Raw genomic sequence first — 18,590 nt, forward strand, 5'->3', positions numbered from 1 at the left:
GGTGAACTCTAAGGATAAAACATTTGAATGAACTCAAAGGATTGAATAGATAATGTGAATTCTTAGGAGAACTCAAAGGATAGAATAGATAATGTGAATTCTTTGGAGAACTCAAAGGATAGAATAGATAATGTGAATTCTTAGGAGAACTCAAAGGATAGAATAGATAATGTGAATTCTTAGGAGAACTCAAAGGATTAAATAGATAAGTGAACTAAAAGGATAAAGTAGATGATTGAACTCTAAGGATAAAATAGAAATGTGAACTTAAGGATTAAACATATTTGTGAACTCTAATGCTAAAATAGATTAGTAAACTCTAAAACTTGACAAACAGATAAACTGAAACTGTAAGTTCATAATGATGATAAATTTGAAGGCAATGAAATAAGTCAACTGCAATTTGTATTGTCTGTATTTACAGTGGAACCCACCTAGTGCAACTTGTCACACGTACCGAGAGAACCGTCTTCTTAGTGCACCAGTGTCGAAACACAAAGAAAATGATTTGCTGAAAACAAGGTAAATATGGTAATCTATGATTACCTGTGATACTCATTTTCATGTTATACATGTATAAAGATGAATGTCTTACATCTAGATACCGTAGGATTCCAAATGAAAATTTTCCATGTAAAAATATGTGTCCACGTTTGGTTAAGTTAAAGTACATAATACTTAATACCCAAAAAGCTAAAAAAAAAAGAATGGTTGAAGATCTATTAGGAAAAAATAACATCCAAAACAGGAAAAAAAAGGAAGTTGTTGAAAATCTATTAAGAAGAAATTGTTGCATTTACTAAACGATTATTTGAATATATCTTGATATTCCGAGGCCTGTTTACAAAAAAAAATGTACATAATCATTTACATGGGATTTTGTTCATATAAACCATTTAATTGTTTGAGTAGAAATAACAAAATATATATAGGAGAATGATTGTAAATTAGCTATTGATATTCAATGGGATACTGAAAGAAATAAGAGCTGTGAGTTCTAAGGCAGAGCTCTTTTTTTTTTTTCTTTTTTTTTTTTTTTTTAATTTCAACCCCAATTTACATTCTAACCATTCTTCCATCAACTACAAATAGTCTTCTAGATATACATGTGAGACAGTTTTTTTTATGGATTTTACAGACTATTTTCCAGGTTATGCTTGACAAACACAAGGGAAAAAGATAAATTTTAGTGAATTAACGGTAAAAGGTTCTCAAATTGTTAAAAATTTTTACGACTGTTTATTAATTTCAGTTGAATTTTATTATGCTTGTTTATGATCAAAATATTTAAATCAATGTTAGCATTAGGTAAGAGATCCAGCTGATGATAGCGATAGGCCAAAAAATGTAGTATTTTGATTCATATATGATTATGACAATTTATAATGCTAGAAGGGCCTCCTTGGCCGAATAATTAAGGCTGCTGACTTCAAATTAATTGCCCCTGACAACCATGGGTTTGAAGCCTCATTTCAGGAGAAGAGTTCTTCAGTGTGAAGGAGTGTAAGGTTGATGTTTCTACCCTGATGCCCACTTTTGCTTGAAATAATGCCAAGAGGAGCTCCCGGGATTTTCCTCCACTGTCGAAAGCTGGAAAGTTGCCCTGTGGCATTTAGCCCCAAAATAAAAAACAAAACAAAAATAAAAACAATTATGCTACAGTAAAACATAACATAATTGAAAAATTTAGTCCCACATGTACCACGCAAAGCCCAAATAATAGTTGGCAACTGTCCCCCTGTACCAAGCATAGCCCAGATAATATTCGTTATATTTGGCAACAGTTTCAGACCGCAGTATGAAAGTATGACTTCCGTGGTGATTAGCCTACCGGCGATTCCAAAACGAGTCTAGTAAGCAACTTTAAGCTATGGACTGGGTAGTGCTTTAACCTGATTGTACCTCATTTATCATATAAACAGTGCCTATGCTGAATGGATCATCGAGTTATTAAATGAGCTGTGCCATGAGAAAACCAACATAGTGGCTTTGCGACCAGCATGGATCCAGACCAGCCTGCGCATCTGCGTAGTCTGGTCAGGATCCATGCTGTTTGCTAACGGTTTCTGTAATTGCAATAGGCTTTGAAAGCGAACAGCATGGATCCTGACCAGACTGCGTGGATGCGCAGGCTGGTCTGGATCCATGCTGGTCGCAAAGCCACTATGTTGGTTTTCTCATGGCATGGCTCAAATTGTCATACTGCTTTGCAATGTCATAGGGTTTGGGCATTTGGATGTGAAGCTATCATTCTAGGTGCAGATATTAAATTTTTAGTACTTTGATCATAGTATACTGGCATCACTATATGTAGCTTCTTCTTGGTTATGTCTATAGCTGTTTGCTATGGTAATGGAATTGGTTTTTTAATTACAAAGAAAATAGTCCCAGTAGAGAAATAGAGATTTTCATGCATGACTTAAATGGTAACAAGCAGACTCTTTTTCATGTATAAGAAGTTTGATGTAGACCCTTTTTTGAAATTCACAACTTAATGCAAGATTTCAATTCATTTATTAGAGAATATACAAAATTAATGGACATTAAATCAATATTCTAGCATAAAACTGCTGTTCTTGTCACTTTTCGAGCGTATTTTAACAGGAGTGAAAACGCGTTTACAGAGAGATTCTCGTGCTCACGTATTGTTAACACATCTTTTTATATATAGGCATTCTGTGGCAAAGTGTAAATGTCATTTGGCTCCAAAACGGATAATTCAAAAGGAAATGAAATCAACTTAAAAAACCAACTAAGACATTCCTCGCAAATCATGGAAATTTAATGATGTTGAGTGACAACGTATTCTTTTATCAGTTTTTACATGTTTTATGCTAGAAAAGTGAAAGCGCATGTTCATTAACATCTTCAGAATCCCTCGGGATAGCTTTGTACACTCGCCCTACCAGGCTCGGACACCAACCAATCCCTCACAATTCTGCAGATGTTATAATGGGGAAAAAACATGCGTTCTACCTACATTTCTTTGATTTTCTATAGATGCTTAAAAGTATAATGAGCTCCCAAACATACCAGTAGTGTAATGTTGTCTTACTCCTTTACTATTAGCTTTGGCAATTAACCAAGTTTTTTTACACTTGTTTTTAGACATACTTCTTAACCATGCTTTACATACAAATCCTTTATATAGAAAAATAAAGTCTACCAGCTTAACCCAGTAGAGAGAGTACAGATCTATGGATCACTGGCTTTTGAGTTCGATCACTCGCGTGAGGCATTATGTTCTCTGTGACGATTTGATACAGGACATTTTGTCTTAAATCATTTATCCTCCACCTTTGATTCATGTAGGGAAGTTCCCAGTTACTTGTGGAGACCAGGATGGTTAGATCTGGAACAGAATCCAGAAACACTGGTTAGGTTAACTGTACACTGATACATGACTGAAAAATGACGCTTACCCCAAACAGACAAAAGAAAATATAGGTAGATAGGAATTGGCATTTTATTTACGTTATTTCAAATTTGAAGACAGAGGTGACACAATCATGATAAAGCCAGCAAACTGAAAAGGTTGCAGAATATTGTAAAGTTAAATGATATGATATAATACTTTAATAGATATTTGAGCTGCGCCATGAGAAGACCAACATAGTGGCTTTGCGACCAGCATTGGATCCAGACCAGCCTGCGCATCTTTGCAGTCTGGTCAGGATCCATGCTGTTTGCTTTCAAAGCCTATTGCAATTAGACAAACCATTAGCAAACAGCATGGATCCTGACCAGACTGCCCGGATGGGCAGGCTGGTCTGGATCAATGCTGGTCGCAAACGCACTATGTTGGTTTTCTCATGGTGCGGGTCATTTGTGCTTACTTATTTAATTTGTTTTTACTATTTCTTTAGTCGTCAGAAAAGTTTTGATCTTTTCTTGATAACATGAGGTAGGGTTGTTGTTAAAAGTACTGCATGTGAAACTGTGATTTAAGTCATGTGATATACTGTCGTATATAGTACACTAAATGCATCATTGTTTTGGTTTGTGTTCAGTTGTTTACGTCATTTCAAGAGTTAGCGTTATATTGCAATAATGTAACAAAATTATCGTCACTTCATTTTTTGTGCAGGTTTTTTTCCATTATAGTTTTCTCCTACTCTATATAGTGTATTTGTGTTTGGTTTGTTTTGTTGATTTTTAGCCTAAAGGGGCGGTTAGTATTTACCTCCAAATGTAAGGCTGAGAAGTGGCAGGATAGCCTGTGGTTAGTGTAATTTATGATGTTTATTTATACAAAAAAGAAAAAGAAAAAATGCACTCCCACCCAATTTTTAATACAAATTTATTCAATTTACAGAGAAATACATGTAGCCTCCCCATTGCCCAAAGAAAGATTTTGTTACACAACATTAAAACGAGAGAAATCGTTTAACACTGTGTTGTTACAAAGGCAGAACTCGTGTCTTACGCCATCAGGGTCTAGAAAGAGTAGTAGAAACACGCAAATGATATTGTATAGACGAAGAATCATGCTTCTGTCAAGGGTAAAACAAAACATGTCAATATCTTACATTGCTGCTGAGAACACTTGCTAACCACTATATAGATCTTCTAGAAATAGAATGGTTTAAACTTTGAATTAAAGTTTTGTGTAGATCTTCTAGAAATAGGATGGTGTGAGTTTTGAAGCCAGATCTCCCACGTACAGTGGAATCAATAACATTCATTTGGGACTAATTTCCATGGATTTTTGGTATCTTTCTTTATGTGGGTGGGTTATAATTATGAAATTAATTCCCATGCACAAAAAAAAAATAAAAAAATTCCAGTTGATTATGTTTTCAGAAGTTGAAATCAAAGAATTCGTTATACCAATGAAATTACCATTTTGGACAAAATTGTGAAATTTCCTGCACAGGAAATTAAGAAATTATAAAATGCAGTTGGCATGTAAAACAAATGTTTGAAAAAACAACAGCAACAGCAACAAAAAAAAAACCAAAACAAAACAACAACAACAGAAGCAGTCATTTGCTTGACATGGTCCATTTTACTTTTAAAGGCAGATGTGATGGACCTTTCCAGTGTTCATGATCAAACATTACAGTAGACTCAGTACTCATGTAGGTGTATCTCAGCATCATGTTAGATCGGTTACCATAAAAGAGGATGAATTTTGCATATACATGACAAACCTTTGGCTAAATTACTTCCTATTATGAACTTTGCCCTATCATGAATGATAAACATAAATTTTGCCCTATCATGAATGGTAAACATAAATTTTGCCCTATCATGAATAGTAAACAAAAATTTTGCCCTATCATGAATGGTAAACATGATGAATTGAACATTTTAAGTTTCATTATAAACAAGGAATAGGAATCAAAATACAGCTATTGTGCTTTAACCTTTTTGAGCGAACTATTGCGTAGATCCTGATTGAGAAAAACGTCAAACTTTTTGAAAAAAAAAATTCATCCTGTTTTAGCAGTGATCTTGCTGAAAGCATAACCAGACTTTGTAAGCATGATACTCTGTCTGTATAAAGCATGACAATATTTTGCATGAGTTTTTCATGGTTTTGGAGAACTGTATCTCACAATTTATTTCTGTATTCATGTAAATACATCAGGTTTTCTTTCTGTTGAGTATTAAGCAAATGGCTTGGTAATTGATAATTAGGATTTTGGGCTCCTGCAGTGTAAGGAAATACAAAAAAGTAAATGAAATTTTAATATAAACATAAACGCGAAACATATTTACATGCCGTTGTGAAATTTTACTTAAAGAGTGAAGTATTCTACAGCTCATTTAAATGGGTCAACCGTGTTGTTGTACTTATATGATAGACTGACCTGGTTTATAGGTTGGTCAGGACTTTGATATGCATTGTATTTTGCCATTGAAATATTTCTATCAAATGCTTCTCCCCCTTCCGTTTGGATCTGTCCATGTTTACAAACATGTTTGTTTATTTTATGGACTGTAAATCAAAGCAGAGCGCATTTGTATTTGTTATTAAGTGCAAAGTGATTTGGACTGTTGGGCTTGGGTTTCATGTCAATATTTTTCTGTCATGCATAAACCTGAGAGTGTAATCTGAGTAATGATGGTTATGCTTAGCCTCATGGCAATTCACACACTTCTTTTTGAAAAAAATAGCACAAAAATAAGATAAAACAAGGATGATTTTCTTTTAGACTGATTTAAAGAATCGGAAACATTTGAAGAATCAAAATTGGTATTTAATACTGAGTAATTGTATTTATTTCACTTTATAGTGAGGGAGACACCAATTAATGTTACGTTAAGCGACAGGTAAAATACTGCTTAAATATTGAGATTATATCAAAATAGAAATGCTTACACATTTCATATGTATCTGTGTCACATGTATCGTAATTGTGTAAATCTATTTCTGTATCACTGTAATACAAAAAGATTATTATCTCCCATCTATTTCTTTATTCTAAACACAACTTTTTTTATATCTGGTATAAAATTCACATTATTTCTTTGATTCATCTTGACAAAGTGCTGAATTTACTATATCAAAGTTATATCTACGGGTGTTTATTATATTCAGTGATAGCTCTAGTTTATTGTATAATTATTTGAGTAGATGTTGATGCCTTTTTAGATGTGATGCCTATGTCAGTGTTACCCTATTTATTTATTTTCTAATATTCACTGTCAAATTCTATAAATATGTAGTTTCAAATATGTATTTATTACTTTTAGTCCTGCTTTCTATCATTGTTATACCCCTAGACCCAAAGTACGCAGGGGTTTATTGGAATCACACGTTTGTTGGTCCATCTGTCCACCTAGGCAATTTGCATGATGTACAACCCAGGTCACTAGATCCAAGGTCAAGGTCACACTTAAAGGTCAAAGGTCATGATTACAGTATGATACTTGTCCTGTATCAAAGTGGCAACTGGTTGTATTAATCCCATTTTTAGCTCGGCTATTATAATAGTGGAACTATCCTACTCGCCCCTGCATCAGCTAAGCGTCACACAAATGTTAAAGTTTGCGTACCACCCCAAATATTTTCAAAGTCCATTGAGATATTGCTTTGATATTTTGCTTACTTGTTTACCATTATGACCCCAGTCTGTGAAAAGGAGGAGGCAACTCTATCAAGCATTTTGACTGAATTATGGCCCCTTTTCGACTTAGAATATGCTTATTGTAATGTTAAAGTTTTACTCATAGCTTATAATTATTATACTATCAAGCACTGAGAATAGTCGAGCACGCTGTCCACTGACAGCTCTTGTTATCCCCCGACGAAAGTCGGAGGGATATAGTTTTGGCGTTGTCCGTCCGTCCTTCCGCACGTCTTTCTGTCCGTCCGCGCCCGCGAAATGATGGTTAAGTGACTGCATAACGGTACTTTCTCTTTGATGTCATTCATTCCGTTCTGTTTATGTGACTATTTTTCTTTTTATGTGACTGTTAGAACAATAGAGAGAACAATGGGGGAGTCACATAAAGACCGTTTAGTTAGAACGTCCGTCCCTCCGTCCGTCCATCCGTCCCTCCGTCCGTCCATCCGTCCGTCCGTCCGTCCGTCCGGAGCCATATTTAGGAAATGGTTGGGAATATTTATTCATATACATGTTCACCACTATGAGTTCTTGCGGCCTGTCAAGTTTCAGTCAGATTGCCCAAGTAACACCAGAGTTATGGCCCTTAGAAAGTTCTAGTGTTAACTATATAGGGTACTATAAATATGGCAATTTCTGCACCATAATTTTTGATATATTTGACCTAGAACTATGAAAATTAAACAGAATTTAGATCACCATAATGTGGTTGTGTACACACAATTTCGTTCGGATTTATATGTAAATTTAGAGTTATTGCCCTTTAATTGTATAAAAATCCACATATTTATACATAACAAACTTACCATTTGGTAGAATTTCATTAAATTTCTTTCATTCTTTTCCATGAAAATTTATTGTAAACATGTGAAGTTGTGTACCCACACCTGGTCACCCCCTTACCTTGATTACATCCCTCCCTATCCCCCGACCCCCCCCCCAAAAAAAAAAAAAAAAAAAAATTCCTTATTTAAATTTTTTTAAACAAACTTCATATACATGTTCACCACTATGAGGTTATGCGGCCCATCAAGTTTCAGATATATTGCCCAAGTAACGCCAGAGTTATGGCCCTTAGAAGTTTCCAGTGTTAACTATATAGGGTACTATAGATCTATAGATATGGCAATTTCTGCATCATAACTTTTGATATATTTGACTTGAACTATGAAACTTTAACAGAATTTAGAGCACTATAATGTGGTTGTGCACACTTAATTTCGAACGGGTTTCTTTTGTAACTGGAGTTATTGCCCTTTAATTTTCTAAAAATCCACATATTTGTACATAACAAATTTACCATTTGGCAGAATTTCATTAAATTTCTTTCATTCTTTTCTGTGATTTCTGTGAATATTTATTATAAACATGTGAAGTTGCGCACCCACACCTGGTCACCAACTTGCCTTGTCCCCCCCCCCCCCCCCTCCCCCTCCCAGCCTCCCTCACCCCACCCCACACCCCTCCAAAAAAAAATAATTTTTTTTTTCATTTCTTATTTTAGATTTTTTTCAAACCTTCCATGATTATTTATCAACATGCAAGTTGTACCATTCCCGCACCTTACACCTCCACCCAGTCATGCCCACCACTGATCATGCATCCTCTGCCCCCCCAACTTCACCCTTTTACCCTTTTTTTTCATTTTTAATTTTCCATCAATATTTATAATCAACATGTGAAATTTTGTTTCCTCTCCCGTTCCCCCGCACCCCCACCCCCTAAAAAATAAATATATTAAGTTGTGACTGCACAAACCTTGTCCTCAGCCATGTTCAAGATATCTTACCAGTCCTGTGTTCTCTTAAGAACATCTGTTCTTTTAAGTTCAAATGTACATGTTAAACAGCAACACCTGGTGCCAAACCACTCAAAGACAATATTTCGTTCCAGTTAAACTTCAAGCTCACATTTCAATTAACTGCATTTAATGTTAAAAGCTAAGCTTACTACAGTAAGCATATCCCATTCAAAATAATTTCTTTAGTCAGGATCAAAGTATCATACATTTATTATGTACTCTTTTATTAAACATTTGTTTTCTGTTAAATTGATTTTGACTAATGAAATTATTTGCTACTTATTAACATCCTTAACTTTTTGCCGGATATATTTTTTTGCCATTCCTCACCACAAACCCTTCGGCGGGGGATACCAATTCATCGAATTTACTTGTTTGATAGCTCTAGTTTTCCATGTGCATGTTTTAGATGGACTTAAGAGTATAGAATGATGGATATGCAGTTATGTGTAGGAAGCTTTCACAAAAGGTCCATTTGGAATATATTAAATTGACTTACAGTTCCACACATGACCAGCGACAAGAAACTTAACCTTTTTATCACATATTTGATACTAATAAGCGTGAAATAAAAACAGTCATCTTACATTTCTCAGAAGGGTTTTCTGGTAATCAAAAAAATGGATCCATTCATTTTACTGCCCCTGTGGTGATAGTGTCTTAGAAATTGAAATTCTGCCACTTTTTCTAAACTAAAATCCTTGTTTGTAAAGAAAGCCATTAGAGTTTTACTAAAAGCGTAGAAAAAAATGTTCGAAAACCTGAATATACCTGTACTCTCATTCCTGGCCTAAAAAAAATAAAACCACCAAAAAAAAATCTAAAATTACCATGTGTGGGTTAGTCACTTCAAAATTCTAGAATAAGAAAAATATGATTATGCTCTTTTTTGGTATGATCTTTCATCTTTTTCACCAATTCCAGTTTGAAAAATAAGTAAATGGTTAATATAGAAAATTATTTTGAAAATGGATCTTTATGCATGTGCTTGTAGGTAATAGATATTGTATAATATTATCAACATAATCTCAATGCATGCAATTACATTTTTGCAGTTTTATTTTTAAAATTTCGAAATTTCATATAATATGGAATTTAATAATGGTGAACTTTCTATGAATTTTGTAAAAAGAAATCTTCAAAGTCTACAAGCATTTTATTCAATAAGTGATGTACAAAAAAAACTGAGAGAAACTGCAAAAATGGTAACCAAGGTATTTTTCTGCATGTACAGCAAGTAAGAGTGTATACCATTTTGTTATTTCTTTCTTCACAGCTCCTCCTCATCCAACCTACTCAAGACACAAAAACGTACCGTCTCTAAACCCGTACCGCAACGCTCAGCTAGTCAGTCGAGCGGAACATCCTCCATTAATAATCTAGTCTTTAGCCCCCAACCTCCAGACATCTTGTCTCCGAAAGGCAAAGCACCAAGCAGGTATAGAGTTCACACATACCAGAGTGATGTGTTTTGTTTTTCAACAATTTAATCCACTAAAGAGCGAAATTAAATGTGGAATGTGGTGTTTTTGTTAAAACAGACAAAATTGCTTCAGAAAAATTCTCCCTGCTCGCAGTTTGACTAAGGCAAACAAATCCCGCCAGTATTTTTTGGAGGAGGGCAAAGATATCCCAATTTTCAATACATGGATTACTTTCGCCTTAAAAAAATGTTACTTTCATATTTGCGCTGGCATTTTAAAAAAATTCTTGTATTCAGGAAAATCAGTTGTGGGATTTTGTCAGCCTTGGTTAAATTGAAGAGGGTGCCACATTTGTTTTTTGATAGACAACTTGATGAATTTCCTGTAGATCTGGAGAGCAATAATGTCATTGAAGTTGTTTGTCGTTTTACTTTAGATGCTATTAATGCGAATGGTTTGCAAGGAAGAATGTATGATTGTATGATTGTACAGCTTGTCTAACAGTTTTGAGCCGTGCCATGGGAAAACCAACATAGTGGGTGTGCGACCAGCATGGATCCAGACCAGCCTGCGCATCCGCGCAGTCTGGTCAGGATCCATGCTGTTCGCTCACAGTTTCTCCAATTCCAATAGGTTTTAAAAGCGAACAGCATGGAGCCTGACCAGACTGCGCGGATGCGCAGGCTGGTCTGGATCCATGCTGGTCGCACACCCACTATGTTGGTTTTCCCATGGCACGGCTCTTTTGGTAATACGTACCTGCTTCACTAGATAGCTGAATTGAAAACTTGCAAACAAAATTATATAGATATATTTCAGAAGGTCCAAAGGTTTTAAATTTAATGGGTAATATGGGTTAAGTTTTCTTTTACTGTAAAAATTTATGGAATTCGGGTAGAAGTAGATCAGTTGATTTTAATAATACTTTTTTTGTGTGATGAATACATAGAATATTTAATTTAATAATTTGATAATAAATGAGGCCAATTTTTTATTTTTTATTTTTTTATTTGATATGACATGGTTGTAAAAATTAGCATCATGTTAAAACTATATGTTTAAACTTGACATGAGTACAAGCAAAACAGATAAAGCAAAAGTCTGTACAAGAATTACCTAATCTATAATATAAACATATTTATAAAAGCAAAGCACTATTCACATGAGGGGAGGTAATTAAGCAGATACTATTTAAACTGAGTCATTTTTGACTACAGTGAAATATTATAGTCAGGTTAAACCTACTACAAGAGTATAATTATGATATGAAATAGAAAAATAGTTTGCTTATGAAAATAATCTTCCCTGTTAAATTTAGGATGATTTTGGAAGAAAGTAACATCGCTTTTGAGCGTGAGAGGTCAAGGTACCAGTTGCACTCTTGCAGAAAAACATTTTTCTCTGAACTCTTTTTCTGTTGTTTTTTTTTTCACTCTAGGTGCAGGATTGGATCTGATTGTACACAGAATTTTCTTCTTGTCTCTTTTCTAACAGAAATACAATCTAACCTTAAGGCCATTATTTTTTTATTTTTTGGTTTACGAACCGCCAGGATGACACATGGTCGTAGGAGGAGGGAAAAAAAATAAAATTAAAAAACAGAATCAGAATTTTTTTTCTCCGTAGGAAACGGACCTTTGAAAGGAATATGGGTAAATTCTACGTAACATCACACAGGCTGCATGTTATAATCTTCTTTCCCACTTTTGATGCTTTTTCCTGCAAATATACCTTGGGGCTTGTCATAGCAGCTTGAGAAAAAATTTTGTCTTGGTATTTCTGTGAAATTACATTAATATACAGCTGGGCAGGTAGCTGTAACATTTTTCTTGAAAGGACTGTACTATACATAAAAACTGCATATATTCTCACAAACTAAATGATTGGAGACATAGAAGTCATATGATAAACACTGACTGAAATTAATACCTTCTGTTAAAACAACAGATGGAAGAATCTAATATTCCCCACATTTGAACAACACTGTCAGATCTTAAACCCATGGATGTATGATTTTACACTCAGCAGCTTTCAAGCATCTTGGCTGTTTATGGACCCAGTCTGAAACTTAGGGGTACAGTTATATGACAACATACACTGCACTGTGCCTAATAAGCAATTATCTTTTTAAGTGTTAGGAATAGGAAGTGTCTAGCCATCAGGTAAACAGACACCTAGCCTATGTCTGTTAACTGGAAGCCTTGCCTTTCCTCATATGGTTTTCTTGGTATTTGTTAATTTATTTTATGAATAGGCCTAATGTAACACAACAGTTCATCTTTGCAATGATCTTTGAAAATTCTGTTAGTCAATATTTGTCTTGCCACATCTACTGCACAGACAGTAATTACATCTATAATCAACATTAATCTGATGTTAATATATGACGTACAATAATTTCATTAAAAATACGTAATTCATAACTTATAAACAAATAGGTTACTGGACGCCAAAAAGCTGTACAGGCGAAACGTTTGCTTACCGGGTCTTACAATTACTTAGTTTTAATGTTCCCTGTACCAGTTTATATCATCAAACAAAAGTACTGTCATCACTGTGTATTTAAATGATATTTTTCGGGGAAAAAATGCTTTCATTGAAAGTTTCAAGTTCGCGTAATAAGCGGTGCATAGAATCACCGTAATAAGCATTGCGCTATTGGAACGACAGTTACCATAAACGTAGTTGTATACTAAATACAGACTGCATATCACCGACAATTGGCCATTTTTTCAGGAAAGCACTGCGTCGCAACTTTGAATGTTCTTGCATTTTCATTAAAATTACTTCAAAAGTTTAGAAATAATACAGCCTGGGCGCAGCCATTTTTAAACGTTTCGTAAATTGCGTAACAAGCATGCTGATTGGGCGCAGTATATATCGGAAATTTTAATTGGACGTTTACGTCATGCATAAGATATGAAGTTTAAAAATAGAATTATAGGAATTCCTAATGTTGATTTGACTCGTTCGCCGTGACGGATATTCGAAGAACGAGACTTTTTTTCTTTTTGGAATACGCGATGCATTTTTTCTTCTGCAAGCTTTCCTGTCATAGCGGAGGAAATAAAAAAATCACGTTTTTCCAATTTTTTTTTTTTCTGAAAACACGTTTTTTTGAGCGGCGGTTCCGTAAACCGAAAGATCAAAAATAAAAGGCCTAATATGTTTTAAGTAGTTGACATTTGAAAATTCTTGATGGAAATATGTTTAGAAAAATTTCAGTAGGTATTTTTTATCCACTTACAATTTTACCTTGTGGAATTTTCATTCATTTAAGAGGTTAAATTTGTCTGTATTCAAACAGATATTTTTTGCTGTAGCCAGTTATTGATTTACTTCTTTAAAGGACCATAACCCCAAAATAAAACTTTGAAAATTACTTGTGCCGTGCCATGAGAAAACCAACATAGTGCATTTGTGACCAGCATGGATCCTTGCTGGCTGCAAAACAACTATGTTGGTTTTCTCATGGCACGGCTCACTTGAATTTTGAAACATACTGCTTGAATTTTGCCTAGAACTTGAAAAAAAGTTCTTTCAACAAATTGCTTTGTCAAAACATTTAAAAATGTATTTAAAAAAGGAATAGTCATAGAAATCTTATTTGAAAGAATCTGGCAGCATTTTATTAGAATTTAGAATTAAAATTTCTTCTGTAACACGAGTTTTGGAAATACTTCATAAAAGTTGTTTCAAGTAAGATTTGGTTGCAAGAAAAATAATCCTTAAAAAAATTTTTTTTTAATTACTTGAAAAGAACTTAAATTTTGTATCAGGTATTCTACATGAAACATTATTACAAGTAATAGCAAAAAAACTAATGAAGAAATATTATTTTACAGCAGGCCAAGGTGTAAGTACCACCATTACTCCTATCAATAGATGGGTTTTAGTATGATTTTAAGATCAGGGAGACTGGAGTTTTAGGCAAAATTTACATTTTAGAGGTGGTACTTATGTAACTAAACATGAGGGATAAAATTTTCATTGTTATTGCTTGTAATGAAAATGAACCAGCATTTTTGAATGGTTTTGTTTTGGTTTGCTTGGTGTTTACATTTCTTTGTATTCTGTGTTGTCGGCCTTTTACAGTACTTGATTTTTATAAATGTTCACTTTTCTCAGGTATTTTAACCTTTACCCTGCTAAATTTCTAAAATGGAATTGCCCTTCATTCAGTTTTCGGCAGTATCACTTATTATTCAAAGGGGTGAACACTGAAAATTTACTGACTGAATAGCGAACTGTGCAGACCATGATCAGCCTGCACGTCCGACATGCAGGCTGAGGTTGGTCTGCATTGGTCGCAAAGGCAGAAACGCTTGCTGGCAGCAGGCTAAAGGATAATTCACTCCTGAATATATATATATGTTATATATTTCTTTTTTCTATGTATCTGTATATATTTAAAGATGTATTTTTATTTTTTTCCAAAAATAACTTTAATTTTATTATATTTTTTAAAAGATGTAAATTTGAAACAAGGTGACTGACACAATTTTAATGGTAGTTTGAATATTCATTTACATTACGTTTCATATCTTGGTGAAAGTGAGACCTGTGAAAAATTATTTTATTCAATTCTGATAAGATTTGTTTTTGGTGCATATTTATGTTACAGTTAAATATAGAATTACATACTTGACTTTATATTCTCTATTGTAACAAGTTACTGTAGAATATTTATTAAATTATTGAATTTCACTGCATGATTTTTTAGTATGTTTGGGTACTGGCGTGGTTTTTCGTTACACTTTATATGACCTCTGTTGTAGTAAAAGAAATACTTAAAATAATTTGATGCTTGTCACAACTTGAAGAATAATACCTAATTAATAGGGTTTTAATTTCATTAGGGATGGTCTAAAAATGAAATGCTATAAATCCGTATAATGTCTGTCTTCAATCATGGTTTAAATGATCCTGTATTAATATTCAGAATTTTGTCATCATTTCAGAGGCTTTAAAAATTCCATTTGTAGACATACTGTAGTTGAGTATATGACATATGTTCTCATCATCCAGTTAATAGAATGTCTGTTTTACTTTCAGGTGACTGTCAGTCCGTCTACCCCCGTTACAGGAACTATTTAGTGGTGTCTTGCCGGTGTTTGCGTCCACCAAATACCAACGTCAGACAATGAGACTCGTTCAGCAAGAAATCAATAAGCCACTCAACAAAAAGCCCAAGAAAAGAATCAAGTTAAAAATGGAACAGTTCTTCGGCCAAGGGCAAAAATAACAAGTCCCCTTGCCATGTCAGTTGAAGCTGTCTTTCCGCTCCGTGACAGTATTTACTTAGTCTTACTATGGTTGAAATTTCTGAACTGCCATGCTAGCAATTCTTATGAACATATGGGCAGCTGCCGAGACTTTTAGTCTTGTAACACTGGCCCCCAAGTTTATAAATCTGAGTTTGTAGACCAGTCTGAAATAACTACCTTGCATTGGTCAATTTCGAAAATGTGCTCAGGAACAGCCAATGAAATGGTGGAGATTTTAGACTGGTTTCCGAATTCAGGTTTATGACCTTTGACCCTTGTATTCTTGATAAACAGCTAGAATTATTGTATAAAGCCTCGTTTTGAAAACCAGGATTCATTGCAGCAAACATTTTAAATGCTGGATATTGTTTGGAAACTGAACTGCTGTCATTTGCTACTACAGATTCTATTTATTTTCTCTTGCAATTTATTTGTTTTAAATTGTTGCCTTGTTTATTTGTTACTGTTAATTGCTGTTGCTTATAGTTTACTTTAGTTGTTTACAGTTTTTTTTACAAGTTGGTGCCCAGTACTACATAATTATACATAATATTTGCTAAGACTAACAAGTTTTGAAGTAGCTGCGTTGACGCTTTGTTTTTAATGATATTATAGGCAGTTGTGATATGTATGGACATATGTGACCAGTCACAGAGTAACTTACCTCATTGTTGTGGGTTCGAGACTCGCTCGGGGCATCAAATTCTTCATGTGAGAAAGCCATCCAGCTGGCTTATGGAAGGTTGATTGTTTTACTTATGTGCCCACTTTTGATGAAATAATGCACTTCGGGGCACCCAGGGTCTTCCTCCACCATCAAAAGCTTGAAAGTTGCCAGGTGACCTATAAATGTGTCATTAAACACAACCAAAAAACAAAAAAGTTGCAGAGTAAATGTTTCATTTTCTGTATTGACTTGCTGTATGAGTGGTTTATTTTGCAACTTGGAAATGTTTGCAATTTTTGGAAATTGGAAACACTCAAAAAATGAAAGACATGTAATATGTATGAAACAACGAAAGAAGTGATCACATGAGGAAAATGTGCTATTTTATTCAGATAACCTCGACTGCAATCACATTTATGAAAATATTCACCAACATTTCTGCATGCAAACAGTCTACTTTTGGCATTTCGCATGTAATACAAAATGATTCTTTGGATGAATGTAAGCTTTACCTTATTTTACTGTGGTACAAAATTACTTTTTAAAAAGTAAAAAAAAAATCTTTTCGTAAGCAGTCATGAAGGTACCTTTTCCTGTGACTGGTCACATATATTGGTTTTACAAAAGGCTCTGTTTACTTTACATGATAATGATGCTTTAGTACAGTAGAATTTATACTAACCACAGTTACAGTTGTTGTAAAAAATGTTAATTTCAGCCTGAATTAAGGCTTCTGAATTGATTATGTATGGAAATATGTAAACACTAGATACCTGAAGAAGAAAAAATAAGTTAAAGTATTATTTAAAGACACAAAAATTGTGATTGCATGAAATCATTTAAATTTTTTTGCATGAAATATCGTGGTTTAGACAAATACAGCAGTTGTCACATGGGGATGGATTTTTATGCCCCCCTTCGAAGAAGGAGGGGTATATTGTTTTGCAGATGTCGGTCGGAATGTAGACCAATCCGTTTCCGGATGATAACTCAAGAACGCTTGGGCCTAGGATCATGAAAGTTGATAGGGAGATCACCAGCAGATGACCCCTATTGATTTTGAGGACTGTATGTCAAAGGTCAAGGTCACAGTGACCCTGAATAGTAAAACGGTTTCCGGATGATAACTAAAGAACACTTGGGCCTAGGATCATGAAAGTTGATAGGGGGGTTGGTAATGGCCAGCAGATGACCCCTATTGATTTTGAGGTCAGTATGTCAAAGGTCAAGGTCACAGTGACCCTGAACAGTAAAACGGTTTCCGGATGATAACTCAAGAACGCTTAGGCCTAGGGTCACGAAAGTTAATAGGGAGGTTGATCATGACCAGCAGATGACCCCTATTGATTTTGAGGTCAGTACGTCAAAGGTCAAGGTCACAGTGACCAGGACCAGTAAAATGGTTTCCAGGCAATAACTCAAGAACGCTTGTACCTAATGTCAGGAAAATTAATAGTTAGGTTGGCCATGACCAGCAGATGACCCCTATTGATTTTGAGGTCATTAGGTCAAAGGTCAAGGTCACATTGGCCAGGAACAGTTAAACGGTTTCTGATCTTCTTGTCCAAAACCATAGGGCCTAGGGCTTTGATATTTGGTATGTAGCATAATCTAGTGGTCCTCTACCAAGAATGTTCAGATTATTTCCCTGGGGTCAAATATGGCCCCACCCTGGGGGTCACACGGTTTATATAGACTTATATAGGAAAAAACTTTGAAAAACCTCTTGTCCAAAACCACAGGGCCTAGGGCTTTGATATTTTGTATATGACATCATCAAGTGGTCCTCTACTAAGATTATTCAAATTATTCCCCTAGGGTCAAATATGGCTCCGCCCTGGGGGTCACATGGTTTACATAGACTTATATAGGGAAAAACTTTGAAAATCTTCTTGTCCAAACCACAAAGACTATGGCTTTGATATTTTGTTATGTAGCATCATTTAGTGGTTCTCTACCAAGTTTTTTCAAATTATCCCTCTAGGGTCAAATATGGCCCCGCCCCAGGGGTCATATGGTTCATATAGACTTATATAGGGAAAAACTTAGAATCTTCATGTCAATAACTTACATCATTCAAATTTAGACCACATGTATAGTTTTGAGTGGCAAGATGAACCTTGACATGAGTTGACCTTGATCTTGACCTAGTGACCTACTTTCACATTTCTGTAGCTACAGCCTTCAAATTTGGACCACATGCATAGGTTTGTGTACCGAAAAAAACTTTGACCTTGTTATTGACCTAGTGACCTACTTTCACATTTTTGAAGGTACAGGCTTCAAATTTGGACCACATGCATAGTTTTTTGTTCCAAAATAAAATTTGACCTTTATTTTGACCTAGTGACCTAC

The 18,590-nt window shown here is 34.7% G+C and overlaps 1 protein-coding gene across 10 annotated transcripts in view; it reads left to right on the plus strand.

Moving 5' to 3' along the window:
- LOC123532844 (tubulin monoglutamylase TTLL4-like) overlaps positions 1–15,706 on the plus strand; it is an 82,112-nt gene extending 66,406 nt beyond the window's left edge. For 2 of the 10 annotated variants that reach the window (XM_045314428.2, XM_045314427.2), the window contains exons 19-23: positions 425–522; positions 1,785–1,853; positions 10,154–10,315; positions 11,620–11,667; positions 15,357–15,706. In XM_045314428.2, coding sequence (XP_045170363.2) covers positions 425–522; positions 1,785–1,853; positions 10,154–10,315; positions 11,620–11,667; positions 15,357–15,360 — 381 coding nt within the window. In that variant the 3' untranslated portion in view covers positions 15,361–15,706. Of the gene's footprint in view, positions 1–424; positions 523–1,138; positions 1,201–1,784; positions 1,854–5,020; positions 5,082–6,242; positions 6,280–10,153; positions 10,316–11,619; positions 11,668–15,356 lie in introns of all 10 variants that reach the window. The other 8 variants (XM_045314429.2, XM_045314430.2, XR_006682757.2 and 5 more) reach the window with 8 other exon arrangements.
- The last annotated feature ends 2,884 nt before the right edge of the window (positions 15,707–18,590 follow it).

The sequence above is a fragment of the Mercenaria mercenaria genome, chromosome 11, assembly GCF_021730395.1.
Source record: "Mercenaria mercenaria strain notata chromosome 11, MADL_Memer_1, whole genome shotgun sequence".
Lineage (NCBI taxonomy): Eukaryota > Metazoa > Mollusca > Bivalvia > Venerida > Veneridae > Mercenaria > Mercenaria mercenaria.